The sequence below is a fragment of the Ambystoma mexicanum genome, chromosome 6q (assembly GCF_040938575.1).
Source record: "Ambystoma mexicanum isolate Mex_15411 chromosome 6q, UKY_AmexF1_1, whole genome shotgun sequence".
Lineage (NCBI taxonomy): Eukaryota > Metazoa > Chordata > Amphibia > Caudata > Ambystomatidae > Ambystoma > Ambystoma mexicanum.
This window is the reverse complement of record NC_090937.1, coordinates 601,987,367-602,008,372: the sequence shown is the minus strand read 5'-3', so window position 1 is coordinate 602,008,372 and position 21,006 is coordinate 601,987,367. Positions and strand designations below refer to the sequence as shown.

Here is a 21,006-nt window from a genome sequence, read left to right as displayed (position 1 = left end):
ATTCCTATTTGGGACAATCATGGGTGGAGAGGAAGTGGGGGATGGTTTTCAGAAGCGTGTGGCGTGTAGGCAGCAGAAGTTTGCTAATGTTGGGAGTGTGGTTTAGCACTATATGGTTAAACCTGCATACTGAGCCAAACTTGACCCCCCACAGCAGACGGCAACACAATTTTTCCTTTTATAAAACATTGTTATTCCATGTAACAAAAGTGTTTCGGAATGTATCTCCTTGTAAATGTTTTTAAAATCTAGAGTACTGAAATAACAAAGCATGTGGATTTTAAAAACGTGTGCTATGAAATATTGCAAATAAAAAAGGAAATTCTATGATGGACCAGATAGCATTACATAGTGTGGTTTGCTATTGAAATGAAATTTCAATTAATTAAGCCCCCCCCACCCCCCGTGAAGCATAACCCTCTTGGCAGAAATTAGGTGATGGGTATGCAACCCCACTTTTTCCATTTCCCTACAACGAACCAACTGATGCTTTTTGGACGTGCTGCTCTGGTTTATATTGGCCTGGCAATTCAATCAAACAGTATATGGACATAAATTGAGAATCCACTTGAATAAAAGCCATTGCAACAAAAATAAATAACAATTCGGTCTTCAGGTTCAAGGGAACGCAGAATGAGATGTAGCCCTCTTACAATCACATTGTTGTGCAACAACTACTCTTCCCTCCACAGTACAACCCCAAGTAGAACACAGTTAAATGGGAAAAAACACCCAAGTTGAAGAATTAGAGAAGTATGTTGGGTTCTTCGCTAAAGTTAAAGTCACACACCAGAGAAAGGTGATCTGAAGGATAGTTAAAGGAAGGCAACCTATTAGGTCCAATTTGCTCTTCAGTTAACAGTCCCAAAGCAGCAACAACGTCCAAGGCATGTTGAGAGTACCAAATATAATCCAGTGTATGGCAGCACTCTCCAGAAGGACGAATCTTCCATGACGTGTATGGAGGCTCAGATTGCCCGTCATGGCTCAGAACCTTATAGGCACTGTTCAGGTTAAGGCTGGAAGAAGCAAAGTCTTTATACACATCTTCGGTGGGCTCGGCATTGAAGTCTCCACAGATTATGAGGGGAATATTTGCTCCTTGAGTAATGTCTTGCAAGTTTTGAAGCAAGTTCGAGCCCTGATCCGAGCGAAACCTCTCCCAACCAGTTCGAGCTTTCAAGTGTGTAACCGCAATGCAAAGCAGCCTGCCAGTCTCACTGCACTGAAGTGTTTCAGCAATGGCTACCTGATTTGTTTTTAGGGACTGGGCAGTTAATCGGATGTTGCTGCTACTGACAAGCTTAAAGCGACCTTTGAGAAAGAACAAAGCACAGCCATCTGGCCCGTTATTGTGTTGCACATCCAAACAGGGAGACCATGGTTTTGGGAGGAACGTGCATTGGTAGCCTAGTCTGCTGAGGATTGGAAGGAAGGTGTCAAAATAGTGGTCCACTTCCTGCAGGCAAAGGAGGTCAGGTCGATAAATCAAAATCTCCTCAAGGATGAGATATTTCCTTTCTTCCCACTTCAAAGCTTCCATGGGGCACTTTATGAAGTTGTCTGTGCCTTCACCAAGAGCTAAGGAGAGGGGGGTAGGAGAAAAATAGTTTTAAAAACACATTCTTACAGCCATATATCGAAAATTCCACTGCAAATAAGCATGCATGTATTCTTCGTTCATAGATGACATGAAAACAATCTATGAGTAAAGAGAACGCAATTTCCCCTCAGCAGAGCAGGGTTTTTCTTGACAGTAAGGTCAATTTGGTACCGGGTAAATGCAGTCTACTCTATTGTGCAATTAAGAAATAAAATGCAGTGTGGAAGAAAGCTGTGCACAATCGTGCTATGCTGGACAAAGGCTCCAGTCTGTCTCAGGTAGGGAAACGGTCTACAGTAGGCACAGGAATGAAAGTACCACTTGCTGGACCCACAGAGGGAGAATTACAATGTGTAGGCATTCTTTTCCTTGAAAGTCAGTAGCTGCTAGTTAACTACTGAGCAGAATGCAAATCTATTCACTGGGCCCCAACGAGGTGGTTTTCTGTCTTTCATTGAGGAGTGACATTTGGGAAGAACTATTGGGATTTTTTTAATTAATTGGCTTGTATATAGTGCAAAACACATTCAATGGACTGATCTAGAACGAACAAGCAGAGAAACAAAGATCATCAGGAATATAAAAACAGACAGAACAATACATGCATAAAGGTGAATGGGACAACATGGAAGGTTGCGAAAGTCGTGCAAGTACAGACTGATTTTCATGTCAGGGCCCCTTGGTGTACAGAATCCTTAATGCGCATACCATATCAGCTTGCAAACACACCTAACCAATAGTATGTTGCGTTACTGTACTTAGTTTTAATTTCCACATTACAAGGTACGGGTCTACAGCCAAATTGGCCACCAGAGCAGGTCGTGTGGGCATTTCCTGGTATCCAATGATCCACTAAGATTGTTCCAGAAGTCATGTCGCGGTTATAAAACATGGAAGACTGCCATAAAACCTCTAAAAGCAGAAAGCCAATTACCATGAGAAAATTCAGGTCATTAATAAATTAACGTTCATGGAATTTTATAAGTGCATTGGACAGCTTTATCGCTCATATGCCAGGGTTTAGGACAACATGTTAGCTGTATGTCACACTAGTGATTCCTACACCCCTGCCGTGGAAACACTTTTTGTAGAAAGAAATAAGGTGTGTGGTGACTCCACTTAAGAAATGGCAACAATGAATGGCAAGTATAAACAAAAACTGGAGCACAGCGCTCGTCCTTTCTGGTGAATCCCGACCCTTTTCCAAGTGTTACGTACCTACCCTACAATGCACTGAAAATTGAAGCATCACACCCTTCTTCAGTATAAGGTTTAACTGTACACTTTCCTGTGCGCCCACACAAGATTAAGCCACCAAGTAATCCAAATGCATTTTTAAAGTGGTAGCATCCCACTCGGCCATTTTAAGTTCCCCAAGCGAAAAATGCTCAATTTGGGCAAGCCTGAGGTTGCTAGATTTAGATTAGTTTTATTACAGAAATGACAATTAAACTAAAGTACCTTGAGCCAATATGTTCCACTGCATGACCCGTATGGGGCGATGGTTGCTAGTGGAGGTCCTTTTCAAATTCACAAAATTCCTCTGCAATCGCGCAGGTCTGCCTTTCAGAACTTGTTGACATTCATCAAAGAGATCCTTTGGGTCCAGGAGATCCTGATCTTCTGAATGCTGCATGTACTCCTGCGGTTGGGGCAAAGCACTGCTGTTCAGCGTCTTGGAAAGCGCACTGTACAGTCGGCTTGTACTAGTTCCCATTGAAGACACTGTAGAGAAAAACAATACTAGTTCAACTTTATTACAGAAAATAACAAATCATTATTTGAATGTACATTTGATCTACTTCGACATTTGTGGTACAGTCAAAGTTCAAATTAACCATGGCTCCTTAACAATAAAAATAAGTATAGTGAGAATTCAGTGTGCGAATGACTGGTGTTTGAATAGGAGCAGGCAATAGAAAGGCTTCCCGTGGTTAGGTCCGAGAGGAAGTACTTTCTATTGAAAACACTATTTTTACTTGCCTCTTTCATATCACCAGTCAAATACAAACCTAATAAAAACGAGGGCTCCCATAAGGTCTAATTTTGAAGCAGGCACTTTCAGTCCCTGCTTTGTACATCCTAATCCAAGATCAGGACTTATTGCTCTAAGGACCACAGAAATAACCCATTCAATACTACACAATGCAAACACTCCCACAACACTCCTCCTCCATGCACATTTCAGCATCACAGAAAGAGGTCACACTACGGTGAAACCCACCATATTCTCATTACATTCAGCACCAGCACTTTACACTACAAACAGCAGTCCTATGTTCACAAAACACAAATCAACATCCAGTTAGGTAAGCTGCGATAAATCTTCCTGACCTAGGTCAACCCCAGAACATTTTGCTTGGACTTGGTGATTGTTTTCCCCTTGTCCCTATGTGAAGGGGAACCTCCCCCCTCACCCCCCCCACCTTGTTTTCACTCTTTATTTACCCATCTAACAATTGCACAGTGCACTGAGCCCTAAGGTGTCTGGGAGCCGATTACACGTTGGATTACATTTACAGACAGGAGACGGTAAACATAGATCAGGCCATGTCGGCATCCTGTACATAAATGGGGGCTTCAGTGATTGGAATCATCCAGGGGATATGGATTACAGTTATAATTTCCTATAACTTTTGGGCTTAGGCCAAGTTGGCCGCTTGGGCTTCCCTGGTAATTTCCCCTATAACCTACTTATGTGAACTACTGTTCCCAAAAGGTAAAGAGGGATTTTCAACCCCCTTTATATGTTATATAGTGAGCCAGCACACCCCACCTTATGTGGAATGTTGGGGGTATAAGGTATCCCCTTTCTTACCTGGTAAAATGGTTTTACCCTAGGAACTGTTTAGTCTCATTACTCGCAGGCTGTTAAATCAGCCTCAGGAATGCACAGTAGGGCCACTATTTTCCTAAAACGGTGGGCTCCAATTTTTGTCATTTCTAGTTTCCTTGTAGTTTGAGGTCTTCCCCTGCCATTATAGGCGAGAACAACCTCACTGAAAGTTTTGTCTTCAGCTGGAATCCTTTATATTTCCCGCCCAGGCTCCATAGTGTCCGAGAAGGCAGGAAGCGAGGGAGGAGTACAAACTCTGCAGGCCCTTTTTTGTCCTCCACCTTGCCTGAAAAGGAACCTAGTCTAAATGGGGGCGGACGGTGGGGTTGGCTGTCCTGATTGGCAGCCAGACCGCCCCTTTCTGTAAAACTGTAAACTGCAGGGAGGATTGCAGAAGTTGTACTGTAGTTCCTGATAAACCTGGAAGCTGCTGAAAAGTAGACCACTGGAGCTGAAACTAAAAAGGAAGATTAAGAAAAAGACGTCTGCAGCCATTTCCAGTGACCGATAGCCTGCTGTTTAACTGGAGCATGATGCAACCATTCCTTCCAATCGACATGGGGTTGCCAAATGCGACGACTCCTACCCAGACGGTGGCGAGATCCACTAGTCTCAAAAACCACATGAATTTTGAGCCATCCCAGGACGTACTGCGACCTTGCTGGGCTGCAAACCTCCAATACCCGGAGACCTCGAGCCTGAGCAGTGCATGGTCTTAAGAAATCCAAATCCATGGACTCCTGTGGGATCTCCTGAGACACGATTGGAATCCCTGAAGTCTCCTCCCCGGAGTGCAGAGAATCCGACCAGCAATATATTCGTTCATCTGGCTGCTGTAAAAAGGCGCCAAATCCACAGAGCCATGAGAATCCATGAAGAACCCTTTGCGCGAAGCCTCCTCCTGCAAGTTCCTATCCAGTGTCCAGTTCTTTTCTCTGCAGACCAAGAATCCAGGTACGGGTCCTGTGCTGCTGTATCCCAAAGGCATACTCTCTTAATCTCTTTTCTCCTAAGGTAGTGTGTGGACTGGGGTAATACTTAAGCCTGGTGCACATCCTGTGGGGCTAAGTGGGTGAGAGTTTGCCCATACCACTTGCCCAGGCCTAATGCTGGAACGCATATTGGGAGCCTTCTGTGAAGTCCCTGAACTAACTCTGAAAGTGAATACTTGTTTAACAAGGTCTCCTACGGACCTTTACTGCAACTGAACCCATCTCAATCTGCCTACAGTTGGCACCTAGACCACTAGGGTCCCTCTTCTGCTCCTGAGAGAACTCATGCAATAGATAAGGGAAGGACTGGATTAGAAACGGATTCTGCCTTGCAAGTAAAAAAAAGCTGGTTTACTAACTTTGAATGGTGTTTCTCCCCCTTCTAAAAGGTAATAAGTGTTGGTACTGTTTTATCATGTGTATAGGTATTACTCACCTTGATTAGCTGCTGCTGATCTACATTTGTAACCCTGGGTTGTGCTTCACTGAATTGTGTTGGTGCCATTCTGAAATAGTTCATAAAGTACTTACTTACCGTAGAAACTGTATAATACACTCCTTAAAAGTACACTGGGTATAACTAGCCATTAATTAAAGATAGTTATGTGCCAATAGGTCAATTACTTACCTTGAAATACATTGTGTCCTTCTCAAAGTGTAATAGGCTTTGCTTTCCCCGGTTCATACATCATTGAGCAGCTTAAGGCCCCTCCAGGAAGTATAGGAGTTGTTTTACTAGCTCTACACTGAGTTCTAAAAAGTAATGTTGCAAAGTAAATACTTGTAACAGTTGGTTTATTATGGGATTTCATAACTGAGTGTACTGCACGAGTGAAGGGATCCTCTACCCTTGAAATACTACTTGTATTCTAAAAGTATATCCAACCTGGTCTTATGCCCCCAAGAATAGTAGAACACTTTCCTGAATGTATAACCTTAGGTTTGACTCACTTTGACTTGCTCTCTAAATAAAGTTATTCCTTGGTTTGGATACCATAGATATTGAGTTGGGTTTTATGATTGTGGTCGATATACTTACCCAAAAATGATCTTGGTCTACAACCCTTTATTTTTTTACAATACATACATAGTGTTTCATGGGACCATATGCATGCTACAATTTCTTTGTACCAAACTAAAGCCCCCTCTCCCTCGTAAATAAGCCTGACTGCTCTGTCTACACTACCAAATTCTAGGGTGGTACAGCCATATACTAAGAGTGGATCTTATGTACTGCCTTAGATGTACGGTTTATGAAGACCTTATTAGGACTTAAAGAAAAACTGTCTCCAACACATCCCCAATACACCACTGCATCCACACTACTATCGCCTTCTACACTGTCTAACTACCAATAACACTAGGGTTTGAAATTAAGATTAGAACGAGCTAAAACCAGAACCTGCTTGTTGGGCAACGCCCAACAAGCAGGAGCTACCGCAGGGGAACCAGGGACGTACATAGCGCCCTGCAAATCTAACCACCAAATGAGATGCACACTTGACATTTTTTCCCATTATGTAAGATCCATTTGTTTATAAAAAGTGTGAAAGCATGTGTACACTGGCCAAAGCACGTGAGGAGAGAACTTTTCAGAGTGTTACATCTGGCCATATACACATATTTCTAAGGCAACAGCTCCCTCTAGCGGTGACTGCAACAGGCAAACCTACATCTGGCCTTTTGTTGTATTGTATGATGAGGTGTACTAGATATGGCCCAGTGTATTCTTTATGAACATTCTCAAACTTGCCAAGCTAATGTCACATATGCAGGTTTGTTTAGGTACCAGTTCACCTGGGAACCAAAAGTATCCCCTGATAGCCGTTGTTCAAGCTAACGGGGCTCTCCTAGGATTAGAAGTAGGAACTAAATAGCTCCCAACAATTTCGAACCCTGCATTTACCACCATAACCAACACATTCTGCAGTGTTCACATTACAATCACCACCTTATAAACAGATAAGTTTGCACGTTAGCCCTGGCTCTCGGTAGAAAACATTTAAAAGCAAAAACATGGCACCCCCTTTAGGCCCAAGAATCGTGCATAGCGCTTTGTGGGGCACATCAGGAAATCCACAACCTCCTTCATCTTTTTCCGGCTTTGCAGGGTTTCATCATCATTCTGAAATCAGTTCTTGAGTTGCCTTAACACTACGTTGGGGTGGTGGAGAGGAGGGGATGTGGGAAGGGCACGGAGTTCATTAGGGCCTGTGTGCCAAGCATTAGGATTTTGTTTTAACAATTGTTTTCTGTAGCAGTCTCGTGGAGCACCGCTACATTCTTGCAACATGTACACAGTTTACATGGTTTATTCTGTGGTGGAGTGTTACATTTTAGAGTCTCCCGTGCATATATGGCATCCAATGCAAGAAACCTGTATTTCTTGTACTTATTGTGGAGTTCCTTTATCTTTAGGCTCGAAAATTAGCCCTCAGTTGATCGAGCTAGACAGGGTAAAGAAAATGTACACCATTCAATCGTTATTCTTTTATCTCTACATTATGTGTCCCATCCACCACAGCTCCTCTTTGAATTCCCATGGGAGCTAAAATTGCTTGATATTTCTGGTCAAGAGACGTATGTTATGGTGTTAGTTTGCATGTAATTAGTAGCCCTACGTTCTGAGAAAGCTTCATAGTGCCTTCGATAATGGAAAGCATGACCATATACCATGAAGGTAACAATTGACCCTTTGCTGCGACATTGTGTATTCCTGTGTATAAAATTAGTTTTCACTTTCTGTACTCCTACGTCGCAGACTTTGTCTAATGTGATGAGTTAAGAGTGCTTTTATGTTGCGGCAAAAAATATTGTCATTTAATTTTTTAGACAAGGGCGTCGTCACCCTCTCCCCCTGCACACGCTGTCACTCTGTCTCGCCGCACACGCTTGGGTCATGCCTGGTACTTATTTCGGAAGAGGGTTGAGTATGTTCTCGCAAAACGCCAATTCATCTTAAGGCAGGCAGAAAAGTGTACTTGTTGGCAGTGAAGTGGGGTTGCTCGGGCTCATCAGGAATAACCCGTCCATGTGGGAGTAAGTTTCAGAATGTGAGATTGTGTGATGTTAAAAAGACAAGACCAACATATGTGACAGCGCCTGTTACCAAAGAGGATATTCTGCAGGTTTCCTATTGGCCCTAAAGAACGTTTGGTTCTGCCCAGGCTTGCATCCTAAAGCGGAGAGCAGGGTTGGAGAAATCCTGTTGGACCATTCCACACTTGAAATCATGGTGGTCAGGGTGAACTCTCATGCATCCCATGTGTGAAACGTAAGTGGAGGGGCTTCAGCAGGGATACGGTTGGTCCATTCTACTTGTAATTAGACCAGCATTGGCAATGCTAACAGTTCGGGCTTTTGTGTAGGCATGTGAAAGGCACTGCCAGGCACTACCGTAGTGGTATTAGCTGCCCATTGATGGTAGCCGGTTCAAAATGGTGTCAGTACCTACAAATGTCTAATTCTTATATAAAAGCCAAAACGGTTGACTTTGCCAATGCTTGTTTTTCTTACAGGGATTCATTTTTATGTCCTCCTTAATTGCCCGTATGTTAAATGCACTATGCATTTGATAATGTATGCTTGTATGAAACAAGCATGTGGCAGTTTTGGAACTGTGGCTATTGCACTATGCACTTTATCGTTACCTATGCACTTTACGATTCTATTGCATTTTGTACCAAAACAAGTATGCCGTTAATTGAAAGTGTGACTCATGACATATGATGATGATGCTGACTATTACTGCTGCCAATGCACTATGTACTTTATATAATTCAGAACATCAGAGATGATGCTGACCATTATTGCTGCTATGTACTATGCACTTTAGGTAATCCATTACATCAGGGAAAGCAATACAGATCGCTGCTATAGTTCTATGCTGCTTATTGATATTTATGCACTTTTCCAAGGGGAATAGCAATTGCCTACTTGAATAAAGTTGGACTATGCACTTTATGCAATTCCAAGTAACAACTGTAAATGTCAGACCATCATGTATACATTTTGCACTATGCGCTGTAAGATTACTCACCTATGCTGGAACCTGGGTACCTACCAGGTACAAGCAAAGGCAATGTTGCCAGGAGAATTGTAAAACGTTTGACCATCATGCGCGAAGCATACACGATGTATTGAAAGGTTATGCACTTCTGCTTTAACTTGGGTACCCACTCAGAACCATGACAATATCGGGCAATAAATTTAAATAAAATGCTGATTATATAAAAGGGTACTATTTATGCAATTTACGTATAACAGCAGCATTTACACTAAACAGTACCCGCGCCTTTATATATGCACAGATGGCCACCACGCTTTTGCTACGTACGGACCAGTGCAGTCCTTTTATTGTTGGGAAAACACTCACTGGCTGCTCTCTCACGCTCTGTATCCATGTTTATAACTCACTGGTTGAAGGTGGCTAATGGTTGTGAACAAGCGGCGAGTTTTGTCACAAATCACATTAACGTCCCCAACGCGCACTTTTATTTGCATTTTAGGAGTGCCATACTTTGATGGCTTTTAATTTTTTATCCCAATTTGGAAAGCTTCAATAAAGCTAGTATTTTCCTACGAACAAACTATTTGGTATCTGGACATATAACATTTATATATATATATATATATATATTTTTTTCCAGTGGACAAGTTGCGCTAATAAAAACCTATGAAATTCAGTGAAAAAACTTTGTTAAAGGGACGTTATGGTTCCAAGTAAAACCGAAAAACCCTTGAAATTCGCCAGTTATGGTAAGCTAAGCAACCATAACTCACGCCACCACCGTGCACTGCTAAGACTAACACCCACGACATCAAATGTCATTGATGACATCACATGTATGTACTTTTCATGAAATGTGTACAAGGGATTCTTATTATAATGTTGCGAAATAAGTGTCAAGGATCATTGCAATACATATCATACCCTAATTAGTGCATTGAACGATGCATTGATATAAATAGCATTCTATTATGGGGTTCTATCTAGTATACTAAGCTACTCATGCAGAAACATAGCATTGTGTGCAGCGTACAAGATGAAGGTATAATATTCGTAATGTTAATATGTTGACTAATGAAATGATAATTGTTTTAATAGATTTTTGTGTACTGTGAAATATGTAATAAGTAGCTAATAAAACCCATGTATTACATAATTGCATTACTATAGACACAACACAAAGAGACAAGAACACATACCAATATGGGTATATAAAAGGGAAAGTGAAGTTAGCAAAAAAGCACAAGTAGTAGCAGAAACAATTCATATCCTAACTGATTTTCATGCAAATAAATGATTGCTCCGTTTCAAAGCTGCTATTTACCCTATGTATATGTATCACTTAATGTGATTGGACCCTAAGGAAAGTAGTGCGAGTACAATGTACACAAATATGACCATATACTGGGAAAGTACAGCCATAAAAAAACAGAACTATCAGAAAGTGCTGATAAGTCTATTGATTATCTTTATGCACAAAAAGGATTGCTGTCTTTCAAGCTTGTGTCTTCCCCTATGTATATGTTTCATATGATGTGACTGGATTCTAAGGGAATTACTGCAAGAACCTACTTGAAGGATATGTCTACAAATAAAATAAAAAATGTTTAGTTTCTGACTGTTACTGAAGAAAACCATGTGGCCGAGATATGTCAGCGAAAGAAAAAAAAAAGTGAGCCAGACATGCGATGTCATCTTTGATGTCGTGTGTGTTAGTCTTAGCAGTGCACGGTGGTGGCGCGAGTTATGGTTGCTTAGCTTACCATAACTGGCGAATTTCAAGGGCTTTTCGGTTTTACTTGGAACCATAACGTCCCTTTAACAGTTTTTTCACTGAATTTCATAGGTTTTTATTAGTGCAACATCAGCATAACATCCTTTTCAACAGATGAAGACCACATCTAGCATCCTAGGTCCTCAAAGTGGGAACCCCGGGTGGTTAAAAAAAATGTCTTCCCAAACCAGGGCGCCGAAAATCTTTTACCAAGATGGCCACCATGGAAAGTGAAGGCGGGGTGTATAAAGAGAACACAACAGGGCATCAGTGGGGGGGGGAAACAAGAGAGACACGGGCCATGAGCGGGGGGTGGGGGTAACAAGAGAGAGACACGGGCCATGAGCGGGGGGTGGAGGGAGGGGGACCAGGAGAGACGTGGGCATGAGCGGGGGGGGGGGGGGTCGGGGTGGTGGGGAACAAGAGAGACACGGGGCCATGAGCGGGGGGTGGGGGGAACACGAGGGAGACACGGAGCATGAGCGGGGGGGAAAGGAGGGGACACGGCGCATGAGCAGGGGGAAAAGGAGGGAGACACGGCACATGAGCAGGGGGGGAACGGGAGGGAGACACGGCACATGAGCAGGGGGAACAGGGGAGACACGGGGCATGAGTGGCGGGTGGGGGTAACACGAGGGAAACACGGGGCATGAGCAGGGGGGATACGGGGCATGAGCGGGGTGGGGGGAACGGGAGAGAGACACGGAGCATGAGCGGGGTGTGGGGGGAAGGGAGAGAGACACGGAGCATGAGCGGGGTGTGGGGGGAAAGGAGAGAGACACGGAGCATGAGCAGGGTGTGGGGGGAAAGGGAGAGAGACACGGAGCATGAGCGGGGTGTGGGGGGAGCAGGAGAGAGACACGGAGCTTACTGTGCAACGCTCTGATGAACCGATGAACAAAGATGGCGGGCGTCTCACAATACGGCGCACTGCACGCTTCATGGCAGCCAATAGGAAAGCACATCAGATGTCAGCGGACATCACGCAAGCACTTGCCCAATCGCCATCCTGTCCGCGGAGCGAACAGGGAAGTGTGTCCGCGAAGCGGACAGATTATCACTAATTTTTTTCATTTACATTTTTGTCATTTAAAAAAAAACTACTGGGCGGATTTACACCAAATTAAAAAAAAAGCACACTTTTGGGACCAAGCCACCGCTCCTGCCGCAAATTTGGTGTAAATCCGTCCAGCGGTTTGGGCTGTAGGCGTGAGCCAAGTTTTTTCCCCATTAGGTCTATCGGAAAAAAAGAAGTTTTGGGACCCCCCCTCCTATAACTTTGCTCCCCCCTGGACCAAACCTCACCAAACTTTGCAAAAATAATTCAGAGTGGACCATATACTTTTTTTTGCAAAGTTTGTTAAGGATTCGTCCAGGGGGAGCGAAGTTATAAGCCGCCCAAAAAGTGCTCCTTCCTATGGATACAGCAACTTAACCATAACTACATGACCTCTACTGTGGCCATGTAAATATATATATATTTTTTTTAATTTTATTTAAAGGAGGTCGTTGGACAAGGTGATGAGTTTGCAAATGGCAACTCTTGCCTCAAAATGGTGTGGTGCGCTACAATTTTTTGCAGACCTTTACACACAGACACACCGAAGGGGCCATCCTTCTCTTCAAAGAACATCCAATCAAATGCCAACCATTGGGTCTTGGCCACTAGCTCATATCCCCTAGCAAAAATACCCATGCCGAGCCATATTGTAGACCACTCCTTTTATTGTACAGTGCTCTGAGGCTAGAAGACTCTACAACACACATACTTCACTATTTCTATAGCATCACTATTATTTCTATAACATGCACCAAATTAAACCGTCACCCCCCAACATCTCATCCAAGAATCATTCTGGACACTAATCGACCATTCTTGAGCAACACCTTTCTTGCTCTGCCACCAAGGTTGCATTACAATGAAACGGCATGCGTGCTTCGGTAGTGGGTCTTGTTGCGTTACAGCCGATTCCTTTCCCTTAAGCTTAGAGTTCAATATACACCAGTCAGTAATGAGTGGTTTCCACAAAACTCTTTGCTAATGCATACATTGGCCATTGTAACCGTGCCTTTGCGCCAACATTACCTGTAGAGGTTGCTATTGTATAGGCGTGTCCTGCTACAGTCCCCCTCTATACATCAAACTGCCCAATGAACGAAATAGGTATGCTCTTCCCTACTCCTCAGAGCATACAGTTACAGCATTCCTATGGTGACTACATGTCCCAGTATTGGGCCCTCTGTCCCGAGAGATTTTCCATTGAAACCCCCAGACCTTGCAGAATCTCATCTGCAACTGCAGTGAGAGTAGGAATATGCACTCCGATCTCAAAGGATAAGGCTCAGGCACCATGCAAGTGCAATTTCCTGCCATTGCTTTTTTCCATCCCCACGCGCAATCAAAGTGAGCCGGACGACGAACACACCCCCCCCCCCCCGTTTTCCCTTTGAAGAAACACCAATGTTGACAGGGACAGGCTCTGAATGAAGTTTTCTGGCATTACGCTATGTACACGTATCAACACCGAAATCAATGTAGAGGCTTTTTCCAAACTTCTAACAGCAGTGTCGTTAGCGGAGACCCCTACCCGACGCAAAAAGACTAGGAGAGAAACCTTAACATGTCTATATCATCAATGAACGCATTCGTTTGACAAGATCTTTACCGCAAGATTTTAGGTAAAGTGAAAACCAAAAGCTGGAAGCTCCATTCAAAGCGTCTCGGTTCAGTGTGTTCTGTGTGTTAACGAAAAGAGGAAATCCAATAACTCACGATGGCCACAGAAATGCTGAAAAGGGTAATGGCTAAACTGCACTTCCAATTAATTTCATCTATTGAAATGCGCTTTACTCAATAAGCAGCATATTAAACTCCAGCCTAACTTAATTTCCGTCTCAAGTGAACGGTCTTTGAAACATCACCCTGAACTCAGGGCAGGGATGGGGACACAAATAGCATCTGCACTGCAAGTTCTTAAGTTTCTAAAAGCACATGCCAGACATCTGCGGGCAACCCACAGAGCAGGCAGTATTCCTTCCATGAAACTCCCAAAAGAAAGCGACAACATGTACCACCAGGCCCATTCTTTGTGTCCTGCGACCACCCACCACCAAAAGTACCATTGACACAGACAACATTAATTATAGCCATTTTCATAGTTTTTCTGCTATACGATTCTTTGTAAAGTCTGTATATTCGCCAGTCATAGTTAATCTGATTCCAGTTACGCGACATTGAAAAATGCGCACCCTGAAGTAACCGCAAGTAAACCGTTTACTGGCCGGACCCGCTTTTACCTGCCTGGATTTTGGACTTCTTTTTTTTTTTTTTTTTTTTCCAAAACGACTATCCCGTGTGCGAGCGAATCTCGAATCTACACGGCGTTCGAGCAGGAGGAAGTCTTTTCAAGCTGCACTCACTCTGCCTGACTTACAAGTAACGCTTCACGAACTTTGGTGAAAATTTTATGTACAATTTTCCCCTGCTTCAGTAAGAAGCATTCATGTGTTCAGACTTTCTAATTTCCCGCTTTTCTGTTCTTTTTCTTTGTTTTTTTAATTCTGCAGCTCCTCTGTGATTGGAGCTTCTAAAGGAGACTCCCCCTTGGCCCCTCCTCCCTCTCTGTTACTTAACCCGAGTGAATAGCGCACCGCGCGTGCACCCGGAAGTAACCGCAAGTAAACTGTTTACTGTTCACAGTGAACTGTGCTGGAGCAGCATTTGTGGCCAAAACTACATTTATTTAAAAGAGGTTTTTGTGACAGCTAGTCTCTGTGCAACAGACCAAAATGGTCAAATTGTACTCTCTTCGGACTAATATGCCGAATATTGAACCTCTTGTTGATCAAACTTATGACTTTCATACTACCCCCAAGCGGAATTCAAATGGGCTGCCAAGTCGTGGATCTACAAAGAGTCGATCCAGGTCATATACGAGTGATATAAGGAAATTTTATATTGACAGCACATCAGGTCAGGCTGATGTTATTGACAAAGAGAGTACAGTGAGCAATGTCAACTCAACGGACGGTCTACTTGAGAAAAGGGCAAGTCCTAAAACAATACCACATGTCAATCCTATAACTATAGATCTGTGCAAAGATATGATGCTACATGTAATTCCCACAGCTGTAGAATTGTGCACAGATAATGATAATGATGTAGAAGCGCCTGTCATTCTGACAGATAGACATCTGTAAAAGTAATAATACAGTAGCACAGGTCCCTTCTGTATCAATAGATTTATGTACCCCATTTGATTCATTTGTATTTTGTTTATTTATAGTGCGCACCTTGCCCCGGGGCATCTGGGCGCATGTTTAAGGAGGCGGTTACAAGTTACAGCAAATAGATACACTAAACATTTTACACATATTTACATAGAATTCAGAGCATCAACAGAGAGGAGAGGAGCGAATCAAGAATGCAGTAAAAAAACAGTATGTACAATGAGCAGTCGGTAATGGAATTGACAGGTGTAAGGCTTATAAAGAGGAGGCTATGGCATCCCGTTCATGTAACCACAGTTTAGTTTTAGCTTTGAAGGCATAGATGTGAAGAACGTTTCTGAGAGCATTGGGAAGAGTGTTCCAGAGCTTAGCCGCGAGGACAGGGAAGCTAGAGCCTCCGGCTGTCTGTAGCTTGAAGCTGGGAATAGTCAGCGTATGAGCCTGAGAAGATCTTAGTGGTCTAGTTGCTGTGTGTGGTATGAAGCGCGAGGAAAGGTAAGCCGGGGCTGCGCTGTTCTGGGCCTTGTGTGTTAGGACAAGTGCTTTGAGGGATATGCGGTGAGTAATGGGAAGCCAGTGCAAGTTGCGTCTCGCGTTAGATATGTGGGAATGCCTAGGAACGTTGAGAGCTGCCCTTATGGCGTTGTTCTGCATGACCTGGAGTTTAACAATGTTTCTTTGACTAGTTCCTAGGTAGAGGGCGTTGCAGTAATCGATTTTGGACATGATGAGGGTTCTGGCGAGAATCAGACAGTTCTCCGTAGTCAAGAAAGGGCGACATGCTGTAATCAATTTGCAAGTATAGGATGATGCTGAGACAACTGCGTTGGTTTGATGATTGAGGGATAGAGTCGAGTCAAGATATATTCCAAGTGTTTTAGTGACGTTGGAGACTTTAATATCGTTCCCATCAATAATGAAGGAATTGAACTTGGGGTCAAGTTTAGAGAGTTTGTATTGAGATCCAAGAATGATTAATTCCGTCTTTCCATCATTAAGGCAAAGCCCATGATGAGCCATCCAGGCTTAAATGACAGTGTAGACTGTATTGAGAGCTTTGGCATCTGTTACATAATCGCCAGTGATCGGGATGAGTATCTGGGTGTCATCCGCATAATAGTGTAGGAGACACCCAGATAGTCAAGTATATCAAAGAGCGGTTTAGTAAACAAGTTTTAAAGTGTGGGAGATACACAAGATCCTTGTGGAACTCCGCACGGGACATGGGCTGGATCAGCTGCGGCTATGGGAGAGAAAACTCATGGTTCTGTTTGCCAGAAAAGAGCTAATCCAAGATGTGGCTGCGTCGGACAAGTGGGCCGCAATTTTGAGGTGGTGGCAGGGGATTTGGTGATCGACCAAATCAAAGGCAGCTGAAAGATCAAGGAGGAGCAGGAGTGCCAGTTTGCCCTTGTCTTTCAGCTCCTCAATTTGGGTTTTCAAGTCGATTAAGGCGGTCTCAGTACCGTGTCTAGGACGGAAGCCAGATTGTCTAAGCCCTAGAAGATTGTTGGTTTCAAGATAGTCTTGGATTTGGAGATGGGCTGCGCGGTCCAGAATTTTGAGAAGGTAAGGCACCGTGGTGATGGGCCTGTAGTTAGAAGGATTACTGGGATCAAAATTAGGTTTTAGGTTTTTTGATTAATGGGATGACCCAAGCATCCTTAAGGTTGTCAGGTACAATGCCCAATTTGAAAGAGGCATTAATGAAAGAGGCAATGAAAGGGGCAAGATCATGAGCAGCTTCCTTTATGACCGGTGCAGGGCAGGCGTCACCTTGGCAATTGGAAGGCTTAAGCTTCGTTATCATATTTTCGACTTCCTTAATGGTGAGGGGTGAAAAGCTGAAAGGTTGGACGGAGTGTTTGGGAGAAAGGGTTTTGTATGATGGGGGGGTTACCCGTTGAGTCGGCGAGGTGGCTTTTTTTAGTGTTTTTTAAGTGTTAATCTTGTCTTGGAGCAGGGCAATTTTATCAAGCAGTGCCTTTTGAATATTGGAGCACCATTCAGTGTCCGGGGTGCATGTATCAAGCGGGGCAACAGGGGACTCTAATTCCTTAAGGATCTTGAAGAGTTCCTTGGTATTTGATTGGGCTGGAGTGATCCTTTTGTTATATACTTCCTTTTTAGCAGCTAGGATGGCTTCTTTGTAGGTAAGGGAGGCTGTGGTGAGGTCGTTTTTGTTGACTAGGGAAGGTGAGCTTTTCCAAAGGGCCTCAGCTTTTCTTTTTTCTTTGGGCAGGTCGCGTAAGTGCGGGGTAAACCAGGAATTAAGGTGGAACCGCGGTTTTTGTTTGCGCAGTTTGAGGGGGGCAATGGTATTGAGGGCTTTTAGCATGACGCGGTTGTAGGTGTCTACTAGCACTGTGGGGTCCGAGCACGTGGTGGACGCCGAGTTCAAAAGAGGAAGGATAAGTGGGAGTAATTTCTCAACCGTAATATCCTTTTTGTTGCGTGTGGAAGTGGGAGGGGCAAGGTTGGGTTTATCTGTGGGTGGAGTGGAGTTAATGGAGAATGATATTTTGTGGTGATCAGACCATGCACATGGCAACACAGAGGTGACGTTAAGCGCACAGTTCAAGTCAGAGACCCAGTCAAGAGTGCGACCCTTGATGTGGGTGGGCTCATTGACATGTTGGGTGAGACCAAAGTCGGCCAGGACTCTTTCTAGGTCAAAGGCTTTGGTGTCATTCGTATCTTGGTAGCCTAGATTGAAGTCTCCCAATATAATGATTTGTGAGTTGGGCTTAGTACTAGTAGCTAGGATAGATGAAATGTCTCTGCGAAAGAAGAGGTCGGGCCAGGGGGCCTGTAAATGAGATGTATAGTGGCCGTGTGATTAGGCGAGATCGGCAGTTTAATAGACAGTAGTTCTGCTGATGGTAGCTGCAGGGTGTTGGCAGCTCTGAGGTTTTGTGAACTCTTAAATATGAAGGCTAGTCCACCCCCTTAGTTTGATTGGTGTCCCTGTCACACCTGATAATGGAATAGTTGTCTGGGATGGCCAGGGTCAGAGAAGGACCGGATGCTGCATGCAGCCAAGTTTCCGTGATTGCGAGAAAGTCAAGGTTTTCTGTGACTATGAAATCTGCAATATCTAGGGCGTGTGCAGGGATGGAGCGTGCGTTAATGAGCGCACCTTTGAGTTTAGGGGCAGTGATGGCAATGTGAACAGGAGGAGGAGAGTCAATTTTGGGTGCCGAGTGGGCCGTGGTTTTGTTATCGCTGGAGTTTGAGATATTGACAAGCGTGGGATTGTCCAGGACCAGTGGAGACATCTGGAAGCTAATCTTTGGTTTCTAACTGATGAGGCACATGGTTGACTTGAATGGTTGGGTAAGGTCGATATGGCATGATGAGGCAATGGTGGACAATTGGCAACAGTGTGTTCCTGTGATAGAGAGGAACTCGCCATGGGGTTGACTGTGCCTATGTCAGGCCTAGTGTGGTGTCTGGCGGATGTAATCAGGTTGTTGATGGTTGTGGGATGGTGGTGAGGTAGGTGGCGCAGGCGCGAGCAGAGCCTGGAATTTCTAATGATAGTAGGACATGGTTGATTAGGGGTCGGTTTGGTGGCGAAATGTAGTAGCCAGAGGGCTGGCGCGTTTAAATAGGGATTAGGACCGGTCATGATGAGAGTGAGAGGTAGTTCAGGAGATGATGTTATACTGATTGTGGAAGTAGGCGAGGCGTAGAGTTGTGTGGTGCAGGTGAGTGCTAGCAGCCTTCTCTGAACGAAGTCTGTTAGGCGCCTTAGCCCTCCCTATAAACAATAAAGTGGTGACCGAAATTCAATTTCATGCTGAGATAGACCAACCATGTATAAATACGTCTACTAAAGACATGACTGCCATTGATGACAATGAAAAAAAATGCACAAATAATGCAAGTTGAGATAAATGATGAAAATGCAGATCATTTGTCTCCCGTTCTTTTTCCGGAATGTACTAATGATTCCTCTATTTTGTCAATTTCCTTTACCCAACATTCTCCCAAACGATGTGGACGCAATAAACCTGTACCCCATCAACCACAAGCAGCTATTACTTTGGCACCAACAGAATTAATGCTATGAACACTGCTTTGTTTTCGTTAGCTAAACTTTATGAAACACTGGATGCCAGATTATTGGACCAAAACTTTTTACTTAGAGAAATTTTGGAGAAGAAAAGTGACAAATGTCAGCATACTGAAAGTGTAATACTGAAAAGCCCTGACCCATATAAAATGCACTCTATGTTGTCTGGCAGAGTGGAAAAAATGTTTTCTAATATGAATGATAGCGAGAAAGCACAACGGAGAGTAATTGTAAGCACTTTAGCTGAGGATACGGATAAGGTCAGTTGTAGAACTAAGACATGATCAATAACATACCGGATAGCGACCTAAACCAACATGAAACTAATGATAACTCCATGGCGATGAGTGAAAAAAGAATAACACCGGATGTGTTAATCATGATGTGACTATAATAGAAACCCTTGGGCACCAAGATAAAGATAAAAAAAAAAAAAAGACACTGATTTAACTGTAGCAGGAGCTGAACCTGTTGTGACAACCAATTTCTACCGAGTTGCCATTGGAGAGTGGAACATATAACATATTCAGTGTGACAAAAAAAGGGAAAAAACAACTGTCCAACATGCATTCTGAGTCCAAAAAAAAAACAAAAATCAGAAATTGACTAAAATGCAGAAGAATACGAACTCGCAACAATTTATTAAAGCCCTAAGTACACCTGATAAAAGAACACAAGGGAAAAGTGCAGAAATTGTGAGGAAATACATCGCCATTAGTAAAAGCAAAACCAATTTACCACCTATACAACTGGCTCCTAAAGTAATCAAAAACATTGTGGTTAATGATGTGAGTTACGAGCCGCTTGATGAGTTGTAAATGAGGTTTCCAAACAAGAGTGTCTGAAAACTTCAGTAAAGACTTTTCCTCCCTCTCAAATACTAAAAGTAAATTAGCAAATCAGTGAAAATGAAGAAAGTTGCCGAAACAATACATTTAGAACACTGGAAGATAGATGAGAAGAAATTATGAAATCAATGGGCATATTTGCCTCAAGAGATCTTCATAACTCTGATGACGGGTACTCAAAAAGAAAGGAAAATGATAACCCGATGGGAGAAGACAGGATAAGAAACTATGAGGTAAGGGTTCCTCATGGTGACTTGAGTTTCAGAGACAAAAAAGCGTCTGAACAGTTAAGACAATTGCCGCTGAAAAAACAGCAAGAAAGAACACCTTTCAGGAATAGTCACAAGAAATGCAATGACATGAAACATGTAAGCCTCATCCTGAAATGTCATGGTGGTGAATTTGGCCTATATGATCTAAATCGATCCTCCGTATTAAACATCTTGCGTAGTGTTCAGGCTCTTCAGGAAATAAAGTCCAAAGATTTTGAACATATTGAATTTATCAATGATCACGATAGATCTGTAGTAAAAATCTGGATGACATCTGCTATTGTAACATACTATTTGGCAAGCACGTAGTGAAGTATATCATTTAGGTTTTTTTGCTTGGCAATCCTATGGCAGAAAATAAAAC

The 21,006-nt window shown here is 43.3% G+C and overlaps 1 protein-coding gene across 2 annotated transcripts in view; it reads right to left on the bottom strand.

The window, feature by feature from the left end:
* Positions 1-490: 490 nt before the first annotated feature.
* The window catches only part of NOCT (nocturnin), a 33,366-nt gene continuing 12,850 nt past the window's right edge, over positions 491-21,006 (bottom strand). For both annotated transcript variants that reach the window (XM_069631078.1, XM_069631077.1), the window contains exons 2-3: positions 3,065-3,328; positions 491-1,581 (exon numbers count right to left, since the gene is read on the bottom strand). In XM_069631078.1, the coding sequence (XP_069487179.1) occupies positions 746-1,581; positions 3,065-3,328 (1,100 nt within the window). In that variant the 3' untranslated portion in view covers positions 491-745. The remainder of the gene's footprint in view (positions 1,582-3,064; positions 3,329-21,006) is intronic.